We start from the raw sequence: 21,066 nt of genomic DNA, 5'->3' as shown, positions 1-21,066 counted from the left end.
ATGTTATTAAATTAAAAGTAACTATAATTATTTGTAATTGTAGCTTTTTTATTTTTATGTATACATTTTTTCAATTTCTTTTTTCTAACTTACCATTGAAAAATTATGCGAAATACATAATTTTTTACAATTATAGGCAGTTTATAATATTTTGAAATTTAATTAAGTTGAAATAAATAATTTTGACTTTTTATATTTATAATTTATTATATTGATTTATTGTTTCTAACTTACTCGCCATTGCAAAATAATGCAAAACGCAGTTTTATGGCAAGTAATAAATATATATTCATTTATATAATTATGCATTATTAATGATATTACTCAATTTTATTATATTCCTATTACTACATTTAATTATTAAATTAAGAGTAAATATATATATATTTTTACTTTATAAATCTATTTTTCATTTTTGTATTTATTATTAAGTTTTATGTATTTAGATATTTATTTTGTCTAACTTACTCACCATAGGCAAAAAGTTATTTCTGGACTTTAGCATTTGTGTCTACTCCTGCCTTTTGTTTTCCTAAATATTTTTTATAAATATTGTAACTTTTACGTTTATTTCTTATTTATTTTGTATTATTACTTAATTTTATTATTTATTTTTATTTATAGTATTTGTCATATTTTGAATGTAATATTGTTTAATTAATTTATTTTTCTAACTTGGTGGCAAAAATGTAATTCTGCACCTTTATTATAAGTATAATTTAATATAATTTATTTACATGTTATCATGAATGTATTGTTTATTTATTTATTTAATATGTAGTTCTGGACCCTAGGATCTATGTCTTTGTTACTCACATGCCCACCTTGTTTTTGCACCATTGAAGTCTGCCTTATTTATTCAAAGAAGCGTTTGGCTGTCTCTTGATAGTATCCTCCCCGCTGCTAGCAATGTCAGACAGGCGTCCAGGAGTTAGTGCTGAGGTAAACAAGGGCAATTGAAAGACGTTGCGAATGGCACGGTCCAATTGAGCCGTAATAAATCTGGTTTGAAGGTGAAAGCAAATGGCACAGAGCGTTTGAAGCTTCCTACATTGTGCCCACGGATATTAAAAGATTTGTTTCCCACCAAGTCAGCCACGATGATCTGGAAGTTTTATGTATGGGTCTGTGTCATACGGGATAATAACCTCACACACGGACGACTGGGAGAGGCCATTCTTTTCTTCTCTGTCAGACTCTTTATTCCACACCATTACTCAAAGAGACTAGGACAAAACCTAGTGAGCTGCTTGCTGTATACTGCCTATATAGGGAGCTGCCTTCTAAGGGAACATCCTGACTGAAATCAAACCACCGTAATCAAGCATTTCCAGTGAGGAGACTTGATTGTGCTACTGGGGTTGTAATTTAATACATAAATAAGCATAAGATACATTAATATTGGGTAAAATCGTCAGTTATTTAATTATATAAGTCGTAATAATGAATGAATCAGAAATAGCGCTGTCAATCAGCCGAAATTGATAGTCAAATTAATTACATGATATGCTGATTAGTTAATCATTCCAGTTTAAGCAGGCGAATTAACGCTGTGAATGTTTAATTGAAGTCATTGTCATTCTTTCCAGCACAAACACATCTCCTTTATATGTAAATTAAGCTCATTATGGGTTGCACCTTATTCACAGAAGACTGTGACGTTTGATTGATGCAATTAAATATGCGAAATCATGAAATTCATTACAAGGAATCAATATTTATTGATTCATAGAAGTCATTACTATTATATTGGCAGATAAAACATTGAATAGAATGAAGAAGCTGGTATTGAATTGCTTCAGTGCTATATATTTTTTCCACACTGGGATTGCCTTCTCTATGAAGAATGCATGCAATGTTGGCTTAGAATATTGCAAATGAAAGCCTTGAGTAAAAACAGACAAATTTAGTGTCACAAAATATTTAAAAATTTCTAATTAATGATTTGCATTAATGAATTAATGAATGTTAACATGTATGTTTGTACCCTGTGTTGGAATTTGTGAGCAAAGCTACAAACAAAACAGAAACTTGTTTAGCACGTGTTTTATATAACTAATATATTCAATTCAATTCAAGTTTATTTGTATAAATTGTATTTTGTAAGTTTTGTAATCGATCTATGAGTGTGTCATGGTCTATAGTGTCAAACACAGCACTAAGATCAAGTAATACTAGCAATGAGATGCAGCCTTGGTCTGAAGCAAGAAGCAAGTCATTTGTAATTTTAACAAGTGCAGTTTCTGTACTATGGTGAGGCCTGAAACCTGACTGAAATTCTTCATAGAGATCATTTTTTTGCAAGTAGGAACACAATTGATCAGACACAACTTTTTCTAAAATTTTAGACATAAACGGAAGATTTGAAATGGGTCTGTAATTTGCCAGTTCATTAGAATCTAGTTGTGGTTTCTTAATAAGAGGCTTAATAATCGCCAGCTTGAATGGTTTTGGGACGTGACCTAAAGATAACGATGAGTTAATAATATTGAGAAGCGGTTCTTCTGCTACAGGTAACAACTCTTTCAGTAGTTTAGTGGGTGCAGGATCTAATAAACACGTTGTTGGTTTAGATGCACTGATAAGTTTATTTAGCTCTTCCTGTCCTATAGTTGTAAAGCACTGCAGTTTTTCTTTGGGTGCGATGAATAAAGCTGAAATACTAGACGCAGTAGAATCTACATTTGATATTGTATTTCTGATGTTATCTATTTTATCAGTAAAGAAATTCATAAAGTCATTGCTATTAAACTATGAGGGAATATTTAGATCGGGTGGCGTGTGTTTATTTGTTAATCTAGCCACTGTGCTAAATAATAACCTTGGATTGTTTTTTTATTATCTATGAGTTTGCGAATATGCTCTGCCCTGGCAGCTTTTACCAATATATAATGGTAATGTATTTAATACATTTAATATTGATTCATTTCAATTAAAAGTTGAATCATCATAATTGAATTATTTAATGTAGGCTTTGGTTTAGTATAATTTCTTTTTTGTGATATTTTGTTTTGTCACTGAAAAGAATAAATGTAACTAAATTTATAAATGTAAAGTGTACAATATTTTTTAATGATATTTTAAGAATACTTTATATTATATAGTATGCAATATAATTATAATATATATTTTATATGGTTTTGTGTGTGTGTGAGTGTGTGTGTGTGTGTGCTGTGTGTGTGCTTGTGTGTGTGTGCATGTTTATGTGGTTTATGAGGACACAAATTTGTATAATGACATGGGTATGACAGAGGTATTACAATATGAAGGTGGTTTATGAGGACACTGCCTATGTCCCCGTAATTCAAAAGGCTTAAAAAACATACTAATTGGTGTTTTTTTTAATCTAAAAATGCACAAAGTCTCCTGTGAGGGCTAAGTTTAGGTGTAGGGTTGGTGTAGGGCAATAGCACACACAGTTTGTTCAGTATAAAAACCATTACATTTACCCCATAAACCACAAAAACCAACATGTGTGTGTGTGTGTGTGTTTATATTATATAGTTTTTTTAAATTCTTTTAGATATTTACATTTTAAAATTAAAATTTTGCATAAATATTTGTATGCAAAATTTTAGCAATTATCCAAACCCACTCACTTTCTTAATGACATTTGCCAAGCATAATTAATCTTATATTGAAATACAACAGTTTCTCATCTCTATGGCATTCATACTTTTTTAATTTCCTTCTCCAAATTATCAAACCATTTTTAGCTTCACATTTTTCACATAGAAAAATGGGAAAGTAGTCCTTTTCATTATGCTGCACGCCTACGGTGCCTTAAAATGCTGCATATGTAGGCAGTTATTAGCTTTTGGAGCAGATCCAGACAGTCGACACATACAGGTGAAGCACAGAGATGCTAAACAATATAAGATTCACGAGTAAGCAGGCTTTCTCATATAGAGAGCCCCATTTTACTGGGCTGCACTGAAGATGGGCGTCATGTCACCTTCACCCTCACAGACGGGTGGTTTGATGTCGATAAAATATGAGCGTGCCTCATTGCAGCGCTGCGTCCAGCAGCTTGTTTGCTCATGGCTCAGAGCTCCTTTGCCCCTGTCTGATGTTGCTAACACCTGGTCCGGGCTGGCCCTCTCCACGGGTTGGCCCGTTTTGTGTTTCCTAGAGCCAGGCATTGGCCCACTACAAAGGCACCAAACATGCCAAGAAGCTGAAATCCTTGGACACCCCGAAATGCCTCAAACACAAGAGTTCCCTGGTCAGCAGGGAAAATACCAACAAGGAGCCGCCAAGAGGCCTCTCTCCCACCACAGCGGCCAGCAACACTGACAGAAGAGGTAAGAGAAGAGACGTTATCTCATGCTTACAAGCATCACTGTTGTGGCTGCTCATGCTTGCTTGAATAAACCCCCACAGGCCGAAGTGTTAGTGTGCAGCTCATCTTGAACCGTTTCCAACAGACATGTATGATACAAAGAGCAGTGTGTTAATTCTTTTTTAAGTGTATGTTTATTTTTTAGAGAATTAAAGTGTGGTCACATTTACTGTTGTTTGACGTGAGTGAAAAGGAGTTGCAACACTTTTGTAAGCAAGCTCAGCAAAAGAACCTGCATCTTATTGGAGACTAAATGATTTATATTGTTAATAAAAAATACTGCAAACACAATGCATGTAAACAAAACTAAATAAAAAAAAGTTTTTTTTCAAATGTAGGAAGACAATAAAATGCCAGAAATATGTGGTCACATTAACTTTTATTTTGCGAAACTTTGCAGGTGAAAGAAAGCTATTGCAGCAATTGTGCATGCAATCTCATCAAAATAACCTGCATATTATTGGAGGTAAATTTATATAGTTAATAAAATACTGTAGACATATAATGCATGTAAATAAAACTAAATCAAACAGGTGAAAGAAAGCTGTTGCAACAGTTGCATTAGTTTTGCATGCAACTTCAATAAAAGAACCTTCAGAGTCAAAATTATGATTTATATTGATAATAAAAATAATGCAAACACAATGCATGTAAACAAAACTAAGTCAAATGAATAAATGAAATCAGTTAATATTTTCTGACAACAAAATGGCAAAAAACAAACAAAAAAACATAGAAATGTGTGGTCACAGTTACTGTTGCTTGCTGAAACTTCGCAAGTGACGGAAAGCACAACTGGATGGGACAAAATGAATGATACAGGAACAAATAACAAATCAAACATCCATAGCTATTCTACTGGCTAGCAAACAAATCCACTCTAAATAAAACCTAAACAGTGCAAGTAAACAAAACCAGTGGCGGCTCGTGGGTTTTAAAATAAAGGAGGCACACTGATTGGTCTGGGGATCCTTGCCGATTAATATCATTAACGTATTTGCTTAACCATTTTAAAATGGCTTTTTGGTTGCTTTTAGTCAGAAAACATAAAGGAAAGGACTCATACAGCAAGATAATATAATTTCACTTACCTGGCCTATCACTTGAAGCAAACATCGATCCCTTCTTAGAAGTCTGTGTTTAAAGAGAGCTGCCTGTTGTGCCATTTAATTAAGCCGAAGGCTGTAGCCTACATCCAGCGTTCTCCCTTTATTTTAATTTGTATATACACTGTTTGAATGACACCTTGGTAAATCTGTTGGCGATCAAATACTCAATATCGCTACTCATCATAAGTAACTTACTTCGTACATTATCAGCTCAGCGGGAGACGTTCAAACTAATATCATGTAATTTACGTCTCTGTAATGATTGGTTGATATACCAGAAGGGAGGGTAACCTCGCAAGGGGCGAGGTTTCTTTCTCAACACAGCGCTGAAAGTGAACGCTCGATGCTGATTGGCTATTTCAGCTCTCCCCCGGCCTCTCCCTCCCCTTCTCTATCAATTAGCGGTTGTAATTATATCAGCAGATTCGGCACATTCGCGTTTCGCAATAGAAAAGCAGTGCTTTCCAACTTCAGTAGCATGTTATGATATTAAAGCTGTGAAATTACAAACAAAAAATACACTTTTTGAGACATGAATTGAAATGAATTGTGAATGTTATTTTTATTAAGTTTTCCTCCTCCCATTTTCACCTCCCTTGCCTCCCCCAACAAGCCACCACTGAACAAAACTCTTTAAGTTTTAACAGTTTTTTCAAAGATTGGTGGACAATAAAATGGCAAAACATTCACTTACTCATCAATATTTTAATGACCATAAAAGATGAAAATCACTGTCTGGCCATCTGAGATTTTAGTATGGAGATCAGGGTTAGGATCATGATTTTTCTTTAGTATTAAAGCACACCGTGAGTGTATTTTAGCTCCATTTGTTGTTTGTTTTGGCAACTGGAAATTTGTACCCAGAAACAATGGCGTATGATATCAGGCTTGACAAGTGAATTGGTCTGTGTTGCAAATTCATGTGTCAGAGTCACTAACCTTAAATCTGAAATGTAATTGCATCGGGAGATTTCTTTGCACAGGCAAGTCCATCAGACGAAATTCTTGATTGCACAAATTGCCACTGGAATTGTATTTTGCTCACAAAATTTCATCAAGCAGCAATAAATGTGACCACACTTTTACATTGATCCATATGTACAGACTAGCAGCCGGTTGGTAGAACACTTGATATTATAACTGAGGGATTTGTTGTCTGAAAGGGTTTCTTGATACAAGTTTATGTATCATGAAGACGTAAGATACCACCCACAACACCCAAACATCATCTGCAAGTTTTGCACTCGCAAAGAGCACTCAGAAAAATGCAAGAATCTGTTGCAAGAGTTCTGCGATTTATTGCTGTTTTGTGCAACAGAAGAAACATTCATCAGATTTCCCTGGACAAGACTTGACCTCCTCTTCTATTTCTGTCACAAAGATCTCTCTCTGAACTGGAAACAAGAAATATGTTCCAAGAATCGGCGTAAAGGCCATAATTTGAGTCCTAGGCAGGCGTTTTGCAGTAATTGTGTCGCTATTGCACCAGTACAGTACTTCATATTCATGTGCACCAGTGGAAAATAGCATGACGCCCACTTCAGGTTCTGGTTTTCATTGACCTGTCCTGAACTTGATGTTCTTCCGCAGAACAGTGAAATTATATATTGCTCTGGTGGTTCAATTTGACTCGTAGTGCTGTTTCAGATGGTCCAAAGCAAACAGCATCCTCCTGTGTGTGTTTGTTAGCGATCCAGGGGTTGGCTGTATTCTCTGCAGGATTACAGCTGGATCAGGAGTCTCATGGCACAAAATTGTGTACGTAAGCACATTGTGGAATTAGGTGCACTCAACACACGTCTGGAACCTGTTCTGGAATCAATAATTTACTTCACTCTTTTTTTGTTCTGCTTGTTTAGGCCCAGCAGTCAAGCTCTCCCAATCAAAAGGTCTATTTGTGCTCAAACACCTGGTGTAATCTAATTTGTGGCATTTTAAGGCAAAAGTGTAGCCTGAAGTCAGAGAGATGCTCCTTCACAAGCCGTTATTGTCTTATAAAGCAGTGCCTCATCACTATGAGCCAGAGGAAATGCAGTTTGTGTGGACTCGTAGAAGCAACACCAAACACAAATAATGCACTAGCGTCAGCAGTTTGTGTTCTCGCATCATGCAATTCATAACAACACATTTCTGTCACCAAAAGTTTTTCTTGTCAACCCTTTGGGGTGAGTTTACTAAACAGCTGCAGTGGTTTTGCATGCAATCTTTCAGTAAAAAAAAATACTGCAAAAAAATACTGCAAAAAGAACCCCAATGCGTGTAAATGAAATACAATTTTTGGCCGGTAAAAATTCTTGGTAACAATTCTTTTGCAACACATCTGGCTCTTTTTTCCATTTTTATATTGAATATAATTGCAAAATTCATGTGGATGAAAAAACATTTTTTGGCAAATTTTGGTTTTTCAAAGGAATAGTGCATCTAAAACAAAAATTTGCTTAGAATGTACTCACCCTCTGGCCATCCAAGATGTAGATGAGTGTTTCTTCATCAGATTTGGAGAAATGTAGCGTTCCATCACTTGCTCATCAATGGATGCTCTGTAGTGAATGGGTGCCGTCAGAATGAGAGTCCAAACAGCTGATAAAAACATCTCAGTAATCCACACCACTCCAGTCAAGCAATTAACATCCTGTGAAGCCAAAAGTTGTGTTTGTTAGAAACAAATCCATCAATAAGCTGCTTTAGAGTCCATAATCCGTAATAACACTTCCTCCAGTGAAAAATTCCATCTCCTGTTTTCCTCTCACATCAAAATACACCCACATATTTGTTTATGGCTGGTTTTACCTGTAAACTCTGGTTGATCTGTGCATATTTCTCTCCTGGTTATTATGGACTCATAATTTAGCCAGAAGCTAAATGATTTGATGTGTCAATGTTGGATTTGAAACGCACATTATTCCACTTCATAAGACATTAATTGATGGACTGGAGTGGTGTGGATTGCTTGTGGATTATTGTGATGTTTTTAGCAGCTGTTTGGACTCTCATTCTGACGGCACCCATTCACTGCAGAGGATCCACTGGTGAGCAAATGATGGAATGCTACATTTCTCCAAATCTAATGAAGTAACAAACTCATCTACATCTTGGATGGCCTGGGGGAGAATACATTCAAAGCAAATTTGTATTTTTGGTGAACTATTTCTTGGAGGAAGTACAGCTTTATCTTCTGCAGTACTTTATTTAATTGCAATCCAGGTTAACCACACACTAAATGTGCTAAAATAAGAATATGCTACATTTAAATTATGCTATTTTTATTATTTCCCATGCAAACACGCCTCCTATCTATGTAAATGAGACTCATTATTGATTGCGCTTTATTCATAAAGCGGGTGCTTTTGTGGAGTGATGCTGTGCATCCACATTTCAAGTACATTAGATCGTGATAGCTTGCTGCATCCTGCACTCTTTAGTAGCCTACTCAAAATTGGGTTTTGCACCATGCACATCGCATTTACCACAGGTCTTTTGTGTACATTTGCACTCTGCAATTTGCATAATTTTTTTATCGAACGGTGCTAAAACAACACATGCACCACGTGCAAATAAATGGTGCTATCATCAGCTGGTGCAATTCATTTTAGTGAATCCCCCCTTTTGTATCTCTGGAATGAAAACGCACGGATCGGTGACCTACCTCTGCCGTTATCAGAAAACTAATCGAGCCGGTGTATTGTTTGCATTAATAAAGCCTGCGAATAAAGAAGGGCACCGTGACCCATTTGAGTACATGATCACGCAGGGCCAGAAACCTCCCGATAAATCACGCCACATCATACCGAACACAGCATCACACCCTACCGCTTCTCACGCGTTCCCAGCGTTTGCGGAGAGCTGGGCATTTGTTTGTCAAAATGCCACTTGGTAATGAATATTAATGTGCGTAGATGTCAGAGAGATGAATTGTGGGGGCGGCTGAAAGCTGCATTATCTAGAGTTTATTTGCCGCATGTAATGAATAGCAGAGGCTCAGACACTAATAGGGCGGCTTCAGAGAGCAGATAGCAGCGCGCTAGTCAGTCTGCTCTTTTGGAGTGGCTGTTTAATGCGTTTAATTCAAGGTTTTCTTTTTTCTCTTATTAAATAACAGTCATTTGTCAGGGCTGGGAAGTGAATAATGTGTGGGAAGAGAATATGTATGCATTTGACTACATACTTTGGAGGTATCTGTTATCTTCCACCTCGATGTCACTGCATTCTTAGTGGATTTCTTAGCTTGGGGCTTATCTGTAAAGGTCATACTAAACTTCAGGATGGAAATTGCTTCGGACCTTGCGAAAAATATATGCAATATATGCATACAGGGACAGGGATACTCATATGTTGGTGATGGTATTTGTCATTTTATTTTATTTATTGAATAATTAATTTTTAATAATTCATTTAAGTGTCCTTTATAAGGATCAAAATGTATATATTGTAAAATAAAAATCAAATAATAAAAAAAAAAATTTATTTGAGTTTAATTTTTGTGTACTATATAAATAAAAAGATATTAATTAGTATTTTGCTCATTTTATATTGTATATTATATATTTTATAAACAGTCAAACCAAAATTTATTCAAACACATTTCTCAAAATATCACAGTTTATTCACTATAGTTTAGAAAATGGTAATAAAATATGACAAGACCTCAGAGATAAACTGTGTCAGAACAAATTGATCTTGATAATGTCAGATAACTTTGATATAAAGGTATGTAATGAGTTCGGTTGAATAGCTGTCAGCGGTTAAATTTAAGTACACAATTAGATAATACTAATTTAGGTCAACCAGTTACCAAGCAATGCTTTAATTTTGTTCAGTCTGTGGTGCAAAAAGTTCACATTAGCAATTAAAGAAAAAACACTTAAGCAAACCATGGTCAGGTCAAAGTGTCTGAATATTTTTGGTCCCAAATTTTTATCAATTTTACTGGTAGTCCACTGTATGAAGAATGTTTGGGTATAATATGTCACAGTTTACTTTATTTTGCTATCCTCACTTACATAAATGAACTATAGTGTCCTGCACCCACTAGTAAAAAATATCTGGTGTCTGAATAATTTTTGGTTTGACTGTATATTGTATAATTTATGCTTTATGATATTATAGAAATAATATATAAATATGTTATATGAATAGTATTTACATTAATAGTATAGCATATAATATTTATGCACACATACTGTATATATGTATAATTACACAATATATTATACTAAAATAGTACAGTACTTCACAAAAATGAATACTGTAAAACTTTAGGCAGCAACAAAAGACAAAACTTGCATGCATATACAATGCTGTCCTGTGTTTGCATGCATTCGCTGCAGGGCTTGTTTTGTTTAGGTGTACATTTTGTACCTGGAAAAATGGTTTACATTTTTAGTAGTAGTAGTAACTTTGTAGAAATAATTACTAAGTAAACCATTATTGAAAGGCTTACTTTCTTTTCCCTGGTGCATCTAAAACATTTGAGGCTAGAAAAAAAGACACTACAGCACCTCCAGATCTAGCGGTGCCACAGACGTGTACAAATTTAAAAAATGGAACAAAAGTAAGAAATTGTCAGAGCTGAAAATGACATCTAATCAGTGAGACAGCAGCAGCACAAATGGCCGCTATCTGAGGCAGAGAGAGAGTACGGTCCTTTGATGTGATGCCCGAGATGGGCAGAGGGCCGAGAGAGAGCCGCTGTAGATGAGGAGATGAGTCAGCAGCTGCGTGCGTGCGAGCGTGTGTGTGACAGAGTCGCCTCCATCTCTCTGTTCCAGTCCAGTGCCGCAGGAAATGTACCCTGATATTAGCTATTAAAGAGCAGCTTGTCAGGGGAGGGACGCCAGCTCAGACAGCTGCACAATGCAGGCAGAAAACACGAGTCAGGGAAGAGAGAAGAGGAGACGCTTTCACGTGCTTCAGGGCTGGATTACGGAGCTCTCGGGTCTCTAAAACCGTACGCTGCGTGAAATATCACCTGCAAATCTGATGCTGCTCAGACGTTTCTCCTGAGAAAAAGAGCCCTGGGGTCTTACATGTGTCAGTTTTTAGAAGAGATGTCGACAATGTCTCCGACTGTGTTCAGATATGGTTGAGATACAGGGCTTCTACAAGTCTTACAAAGGTCGTAATCAGACAGAAAGTCTCAAAATCATAAAAAATGTTGCATGCATTGCTAAAAATGATTATCTTCTGGATTTTTGTCTTGTTTTCCAATGCAAATTTCTATACATCCTTAAATCAAGATACATTTACCTATGATGCAAAATGAATTAATTGAGTTTAAAGCAATAATAAATATCTGTCAATGGTGTATAAATCATTTTATCATTTTGCTTCTCAAGTACATTTAGCTTGATTTAAGAATCTTTAGACATTTGCACAAGAAAACAAGACAAAAATACTAAGGAACAAGATTTTTGCAGAGTGATCAATTATTTCCAGTGGTTGGGAGCAAACAGATTTATGCCTTAAGATTTTTTTATTGACTTAAAAGGTCTTTAACTTCATAAAACCTTCAGAAACCCTGATTATAGTTTTTTATTAATATTTTAATATTTTCTGATTTTAATTAGTTAAAATGTTTATTACAAGCACTGAAAATGTTTTTTATGGTTTTAATTTTAATTTTAACTATATTAACCCTAGTTCAGATTTTCCAAGATACCAAAGTTAAGCCATCAAAAGTCAGAGATCTCAACATAAACAAAACCATTTCTCATCAAATGATCTAAGCTGCTATCCGCATTCATTTCATAGCATTATACTCTTTCTTCGTGGCTCATTTGCTTTCATTTTTATTTCCCCTGAGGCATTTTATAAGAAACATCTGAGACAGAGTTGATAGTTAAAGGTGAAGTGTGTAATTTCTGCATCACCAAACAAAACTGCACAAGTAGGGACTGCCTTACAGTCAGTATAAATAGTATAAACTAAGATTGGAGAAAGTTATAGGGGAAAAATACAGAAGAATCCAAAAAGTTTGAGAAAGGGCAATACAAATTTATTTCAAGAAGAGAGAGATTTGCAAACTCCAACTGTTCAGTCATCAGCAAACCTGATATCCTTTCCCTGTCTGCAGCGCTCAGCCTTTCATCAGGCACTGAACTGGAAAAAAGCCTTAAGAACACACACTTACAGCCTGCTAGAGATGATGATGCTTCTGCCGAGACAGAACTAGAAGCTTGAAGTCTCTTCTGCTCACCGAGGCTGCATTTATTTGATCAAAAATACAGTAAAAATTTTAAATATTATTACAATTTAAAATAACTGGTTTCTATTTGAATATATGGTAAAATGTAATTTATTTCTGTGATGCAAAGCTGTATTTTCAGCATCATTACTCCAGTCTTCAGTGTCACATGATCCTTCAGAAATCATACTAATATACTGATTTGCTGCTCAACAAACATTTCTGATTATTATACATGTTGAAAACAATAGTGTTATTCATAGTGTTGTAAAAACTGTAATAAATAAAAAAAAGAAGCAGAAAAAAAAAACAATCACATATGTAAACAGATGCATATGTAAAATAATAATTAATGGAAGTGATCTTTGTTTTGATTATTGTTTTGAATCCAACCCCAGCTTTTTGTTCAAAATGTTACTTTTTTATGAAACTTATCCAAATTCTAGTGTTGATAAAAATAGTAAAATAGGTTTGAAAGCAGAGGCTCTGTTCTTTCTTTTGACATATTGCATGTTCAGATATTAATGCAACAAAATATTCTGGGGGCATGAAGTTTTTGTGAAAATTATCAAACATGCTGGAGGTGGCTGTTAATGCATTTATGCATCCTTGCTAAATAAAACTGTTAATTTCTTTTTTTTTTTTTAACTCTGAACTGTACATGAAGCATCAAATCTCTTCTGATTGGCTGTGAATGTGTTGTGTCACGCAGTGTGGACAGGCTGATTGGCTGTCAGTAGAAAGCTGTCGTGTCGCGGCGTTCTGGCAGCAGCACAAATGACCTCCTCACTGGTGTTTCACAGCAGCTATTACTCTCTATAAAATATGGAGAATTTCTAAATGAGATATTTGGGGCAATTAATAAAAAAACAGAGGTCTGACAGGAGCGTGTGGCCCTCGGGGACTGATTTCACAAGTCAGTGTGATTCATAATGGGGCGTAATCATTATAATTAGAGGCCTTAATCCAGAATCATGGTGAAAATGTAATCAGAACTCAAGGGAACTTTCTGATTAGTTGGTATAATAACAAGGGTGGAAGGATTATGGAGACGTGCGCTTATTACTGCCCCCGTAATTAAAGAGCAGAGATTGGCAGAGCATTTGGGCACATCGGCGGGACCGGAAAGGATCTGATGGAACGAGCAGCTCTCTTTCTTTGGGTTATACATCATTCTTTATTGGGTTACTTGAGAAAATGAGATGTATATTATTTCATAATTGGTATGATTTCATTATCAAATTATTCTAAAATGTATTATTTAATTATTATCTATCGTAATTAATAATCATACTTATTAATACATATTTTAAAGATTCATATTTTGAAAAGTCGTTCATTTCAAACTAATTTCTGTCATTTTATCAGACAGCATGCAATATATTTTTTACGTATAAAAATTATTAATATTTTAATTTATTATTACACTTTTTGTGAATTTACTTATTTACTTATTTAATATTTATAAATATATCTATATAGTTTTTATTTTAGTTTTAGTTATTTTAGTACATCAAGGGGCGGTTTCGCAAACAGGGCTTAAGACTAGTCCTAGACTAAAATAAATGTAAAATAAAAGCCTGCACTGACATATCTAAAAATACATCAGTGCCATTGTTTGGTCTTAAAGTGCACACAAGTAACGCTTTTTTGTAAGGCGTGTTTGTAAAAGCTACTTAAATGCCCTAATTTAACAAAGACCTAGTCCAGGCTTAATCTAATCCCTATCCGGGGAAACCACCCCCAAGTAAGTTAAATATAAGTCTTTATATAAAGTCTATATAAGTTTAAATAAGTCATAAGGAAAAAGAGTATTAAGGATCTTTAGCCACAATTTCAAAATGTATGAATGTCATTGCATTTTAGCATTTAAGAAAAAAAAGTGTCATTGTGATATTTTGTGAACGTGCATTCAGATATTTCAAGTGTGTCCAAAAAGTGTCTTTCCATACATTTTAGGGCTTCGGAATATGATTGGTGACATAAAAATGAACTAGATGGATTGACCCAGATCTGTTCTGCCACCTTCAGCACCTTGATAGAGCAGATTAATCGAGGCCATTCCGGTCATTAATGAGGAACCATTGATCTCTTTGTCTTTTTCCTTCTCTGATGTTCTATCAGAGTGCGTTTCTCCTTCTTTGGCCTCACAGGTCACAGCAGACTCTATAGATCACCAGCACACTGACAGACAATCAAAGCAGCCTGTACTCTCACAAATTACCCTTTAATGACTTATTTTCACACACAAATGCTGCTCAAATTGATCACACGTCGTAGTTTGGGATGTGCCAGACTTCCTGTAGAGTCGGCCGCTTGTGATCCGAGCCTCCTGATGGTAGATGAAAATGAGGCTAATGTTCAGGTCAGCGCCGCCGCTCACCTCATTTACTCTTTATCTGTCGTTCAAGGTGAATCTCCCCATAAACAGCAAATGACTTTGTGGGCTTTTTGACGTTAGCGGTAAATTGATTAATTGTAAGTGGAGCGGTTTTAAATTACCTCTTCACTGAAAGAGTAAAGCTGGATGGAAAATATTATCTAAATTGCTTGGTCTGTTCACAAGATACAGTACATGTATCCACACAGTTTGGCAGTTTTGTTATGAAGAACAGTGCTGTTGTATATTCAGTCTTTATTATTTGCATTATCCTCACCGGTTGCACACAGTAAGGAACATACTGTAGAACCGGTGTAATCTGATTCATAAACAAATGACTCTTTTGAACCGGTTCTTTTTAATGAGTCAGCCAAAAAGACAAGTTAGTTCTTGTTTGAAATGTTACCACAAATAGTGTAGTGTTTGTTTAGTATATAATCAGAACTATTTATTTGAGGGTTTTCCTCAAAAGTAATAAAATAGTCATTATGGAACTGGAATCATTAAGTGGAATGTGATTCATAATTGGTGAAATTCCCTGTGATTCAACATTATACTTAAAATAGGACATAATTCTTTCCAGATAATATGCTCCTTCACACACATCTTTGCACCAAATGTGCATTTACTAAACAAGTACTAAAACTATTTAAAGATAATTGAAATAAAGCTCAAATGAAACATACATATTTACGGAGCCCCTTAGAGCTCATGGTGGTGGAAAGATTTCGGGGTGGGAGGAAAAAATTCGGGATGGGAGGAAAAAATTTGGGATGGGAGGAAAAAATATTTTTCAAATCTTTTGCGTTCCCTCGCAAAACTTTCCATTCTCTCGCAAAGATGTTTGCGTTCCCTCACAAAACTTTGCGTTCTCTCGCAAAGATGTTTGCGTTCCCTCACAAAACTTTGCGTTCTCTCGCAAAGATGTTTGCGTTCCCTCACAAAACTTTGCGTTCTCTCGCAAAGACGTTTGCGTTCCCTCACAAAACTTTGCGTTCTCTCGCAAAGACGTTTGCGTTCCCTCACAAAACTTTGCGTTCTCTCGCAAAGACGTTTGCGTTCCCTCACAAAACTTTGCGTTCTCTCGCAAAGACGTTTGCGTTCCCTCACAAAACTTTGCGTTCTCTCGCAAAGACGTTTGCGTTCCCTCACAAAACTTTGCGTTCTCTCGCAATTCCCTCACAAAACTTTGCGTTCTCTCGCAAAGACGTTTGCGTTCCCTCGCAAAACTTTGTGTTCTCTCGCAAAGACGTTTGCGTTCCCTCGCAAAACTTTGTGTTCTCTCGCAAAGACGTTTGCGTTCCCTCGCAAAACTTTGTGTTCTCTCGCAAAGATGTTTGCGTTCCCTCGCAAAACTTTGTGTTCTCTCGCAAAGATGTTTGCGTTCCCTCGCAAAACTTTGTGTTCTCTCTCAAAGATGTTTGAGTATTTAATACATATTTTCACAGCAAAATACTATTAACATTAGTTAATCGACTGTGAAATAACATTTAAATATATATATATATATTGCTCATTGTTAGAGTATGATGCATTAGTGCATTACTGCTTTAATTAATGTTAACAAATGACACCTGTAAGATTTTAACATATGATTGCTGTTTTCATGTTTGTTTCTTTCTTTATTTTTTGTCTGTCGAACCACTTTAAATCTTCAAGTAGGGTTAATTTAACATTTCAATAATTTGGCAACATATTTGCGTGTTCTCTGATGTGAAATGCAGGTAAACAAATAAAATATTTCAAATTAAGTAGTTCAAGTGTTTTATTGTGTTCTTATTTTAAAAATATATATTTTACTCATTTTTAGCTTTTCATGAACTCCTGCAGTTTTTTCATTTACCCCAGTTTGGGAAACCCTAGGGTTGCATTTCATGATGTTGATAACAAAGAATGGAACATCTTTTATTTCTCTTTGGCTTTTTTAATAACAATAATCTCAAGTAAACAAGTTTGGTCAAAGGTAATCTAAAAGTAATCCAAAAGTAGTCAGAATACATAACCTAGAATACATAATCTAGATTACATTAATGACTACAATTTGTATCGTGTAATTTATAATCAGTACCAGACAACAATTTGTAAGTAATCTACCCATCTCTGCCGTTAACATGTAGTAGGCTTATAGTTAGTTGGCTTACTGGTTGACTGTTACAACCATTTTGTCCCGGTCCGAACCCTCATCTGTAGAGCTTTGAGAAGAGCTCTTTTGGTTTCCTGTTGTCTCTGGTTGAGTTCCCAGCTCTTACTCACAGTGGTCAAGCTCGACTGAAGTGTCCGTGTGGCCGCCACTGCAGATTTAATAGAAACTGGAGTGTAAATGAAGTTCTCTGTGGCGAGCCGTCATGGTTAATGATGCTTCTCTGGTGGAAGAGAAACGGCTCTTTTTGCCATCGGAGCTGGCGATGTCCACGGCTCAACAAGCTAATCTCCTTTAGCCAGCTGGTAAACCTTTCAACACGGATGAAGGACTTTGGGCTCCAAAACTATATGTGCAGAATTATATAGGGTTAACTAGAGCTGAAACGATTAGGCAAAAGTAATTGATACGGTCCACAATAATAAAAATTGTCTACAAATTATTTTAGTAGTTGAATAATCGTTTGATCTCATATGACCTAATGTAAGTGCCTGCAGTAATGTGGTTTGACCAGTGTGGCTCTGTAGAGCAAGACTGTATTTCAGTCCTCCCAGAAGAAGACACCCTTATGAGACATGTAGGGGTTAAGCCTAGATGGTATACAGATTCCTCTACTGGGCATGCACAATCAATATAGCATCATTTCCAGTGTTGGGAAGGTCACTTTGGAAATGTTACAGATTACAGGTTACCCCCCTTAACTTTTTCAATTACTATATTAAAGTAATGTAACTGATTGCTTTTGATTATTTAAAAAAAAAAAATATTTTACTGTTTTCAAACATTTACACCATACAGGGTTAACCTTACGGTATTATTTAACACTCGACTTACAAAATCCTTCATCAGTTGATAATAATTGAACACGTCCACCACAAAATCATTTAGTACTGCTTTTTACTTTGAGATTGATCTGAAGTTAAATGCAGTTAAAATCATAACAAAAAATAATAGTTAAAATCAAATCTTTGCGTAACCACAGGAAATGGCATCTAACAATGCTTTGGGGGAAAAACAGTTATCTAATAAGTATGTCGTATTCTGTGTACTAAACTCCTGAATTGGTGTCTTTTTGAAACATTTGTGTCTGTTTGTATATAATATGATGATAGTTTTGCAAAAGAAATTGTACTTCTAGTAAACGAAACCATACTCTGCGCCATTATTTTCCAGAGAGGGAAACAAGGGGAACACAGATGGAATTAAATGAACATAATCAACGAGAGGGAGACACTAGGTCACGGAGCACATGGGGAGGGAAAACGCAACAAAAACAGTCCATCGGGTGTGACAGTATGCGGATATGTGCAAAAATTCAGACGTAACCCCCTTTGTAATCATTAACATTTTCATTAGTAACTGTAATTTAATTACACATTTTTTCTTAGTAACTGTAACTGATTACGGTTACATTTATTTTGTAATTAAATTACGTAACGCCATTACATGTAACTAGTTTCTCCCCAACACTGGTCATTTTTGTCACACTGTACAACAATAATTACTGTTTTTGCATTATTGTAGGGGTAGGTTTAGGGTTGGGGTAGGTGTAGACATTAATAAAAACACAATTTAATAGGTAAAAAATGTAATTTATTGTTAGCTTTAGTCATGTCACATTTGTAATAGCACGTTATACAATAGACTGTTAAAAAGCAATCAACTTTACAGTATTAACCATGAAAAAACGACGCCAGTGTCACTAAAGTTAGAATTACAGCAGCTCTATGTATATATGAATGCGTAGAATGTGAACTCTATACTTTAATGAATTGATACTGATTACGAACGTCGAAAGTTTACTGATTATTCAGTGCAATAATCAATTTGTTGATTATTCATTCTAATAATCATTAGATTAATTTCATTCAAAATAACCATTTGTTGAAGCCCTAGGGTTAACTAATTGGTCTTAGTTTGAGCAAGATGTTCGGTTGCATTCATGCCTCTTTTCTTTTACAGATGATCCAAAGAGGAGCTCTGGGATAAATAAGAGACTCTACTTAAGGGGTCACCAAAATAGAACAACATAATTCGGTATCGATTGAGTCCCCAGGGTCTGAAATGAAGAGAGCCTCTGTGTTATTACTGTACAAAGAGTTCAGACCCCTCAGACATTGATCAGAGCGTCCTGCCAAAAGCACACCTCATCTGGGGAAAATCAGCAGCAGTTTATCTTATTCGGTGCAATTAATTTCAGTCTCGACCACATTAGGTAATACTGGCGTGTGGCGCCATCGATCTCAATATTTGACACAGTTATTTTCCAGCGCAAATAAAGGAAGTCTTCAAATCAAAACAATAAGTCCAACACTCAAGGAAAAACTCGCAGCCAGAACGCGAGAGTGCCGTTTGATGGAATAATGTGCTCATATATTATTGACAATGGCAACGAAGGAGCTTTTAGAGGTCGACAAGTCATCCGTGACATCAGGGTTCGTGTTTATGTGTGCCTGCTGCATATTTATTCATCCAAAACACAATCCAATACTCATCCATCCAGTGGACAATATAATGTGTGTATAATTAGAAAATTCTGACTTGTATTTAAATGCGCCTCAATAGCTTTCGGTGCAGTGCTTCAGTTCAGAAAAATAGGCATGTGTTTATCAAATATTTATCTAATTTAATAATTAAATTTTGTAATAATTTAATTTTGACATTTTATTAAGTTATTATATTTTTAAAATAGTTTTAATTAGATTTTATATTGCATTTTAATAAATTATTTAGATTTTAATAAATTATTATTTATTATTAAAATTACACTTTGTATTGCAGTGCATTTTGTTAGTTATGCAGGACTAAATTGTCCAACAATATTTGAATCAAGAGTCTAGTTAGTACATAATTTTCTCTTTATATTTAAACCTTGATGGATACAAACTAAATAGTTATTCATAATAAATTACGAGTTATTGTTTGCTTTTTAGATTTTAGATTTATTTTTACATAGTAATAAATTATTTTATTTTAATATTTTATTAAGTATGAACTAATAATTAGTTGTTTTTAGTTTTGTATGTGTGTGTGTGTGTGTGTGTGTGTGTGTGTGTGGTTTATGCTGGAAATTGAGCAACGATGTTTTTGTATAATATATCTTTGTATAATCTATAAAATGAAGTACTTTAAAAATGAAAGGTACTTAATTTCAATTATTTTCTCTTTATATTTGGACCTTGATAAATGGAAACCAAACAATTATTCGTAATATATGAATGATGAGTCTGGCATCACTACAAGAACAGCTTCACATTATGAAACACATGAGATCAAAACAAAAGACTCTTATTAGACTATTATTTTAAACTAGATCTGCTACGGTATAAACACTAAAGCACTATCACAGGTCATTTGTCTTTTACAGGTGGGAGTCCTGGAGCACCTGTGGCCCCTTCATCACCCTCTTTTGCCCCAGGGTCCGGCCCCGGTGTGGAGCCCACAGAGCCAGAGTCTACCTCAGTGTCAGGAGGGGAGGACGGCCGCTCCATCACGCCCAACCCGCCTGAACCGGAGGAGAACGACCCAGAAGTCATTCCAGAGACGGAGGATGAGAAAGCGCTGCGTCTGCTCTACTGCTCCCTCTGTAAGGTGGCCGTCAACTCGGCGTCACAGCTAGAGGCACATAACAGCGGTGAGCAGCTTCTCAGAGCGCCTGCACTGAGGCTTTTCTGAATTACCCTGACACATGCAAGACAACAGAACTGAAGAACCAGCCTTTAAAAAAGGGCCTTTTATCATATTGTTGTTGCTGCAGTTTTATGAAAGCAATAAGTCACTCAAGATTACAGTGATCTTGTCATGGTAAAAAAATTACATTACTGTAATGAACAGCTTCTTTATTAGAAACTGTGAGTCAAAGAGTTTAAAAAAGACATTTAAAGGGGTCATCGGATGCAAAATTCACTTTAT

The 21,066-nt window shown here is 35.4% G+C and overlaps 1 protein-coding gene across 5 annotated transcripts in view; it reads left to right on the top strand.

The window, feature by feature from the left end:
• The window catches only part of LOC306887703 (zinc finger protein 385D-like), a 107,112-nt gene that overhangs the window by 78,232 nt on the left and 7,814 nt on the right, over positions 1–21,066 (top strand). For all 5 annotated transcript variants that reach the window (XM_079445668.1, XM_079445664.1, XM_079445666.1 and 2 more), the window contains 2 exons: positions 4,133–4,304; positions 20,522–20,788. In XM_079445668.1, coding sequence (XP_079301794.1) covers positions 4,133–4,304; positions 20,522–20,788 — 439 coding nt within the window. The remainder of the gene's footprint in view (positions 1–4,132; positions 4,305–20,521; positions 20,789–21,066) is intronic.

This window comes from Barbus barbus (genome assembly GCF_936440315.1).
Source record: "Barbus barbus genome assembly, chromosome: 21".
Taxonomy (NCBI): domain Eukaryota; kingdom Metazoa; phylum Chordata; class Actinopteri; order Cypriniformes; family Cyprinidae; genus Barbus; species Barbus barbus.
The sequence above is the reverse complement of the archived record's forward strand: the minus strand, read 5'-3'. Positions and strand labels throughout refer to the sequence as shown.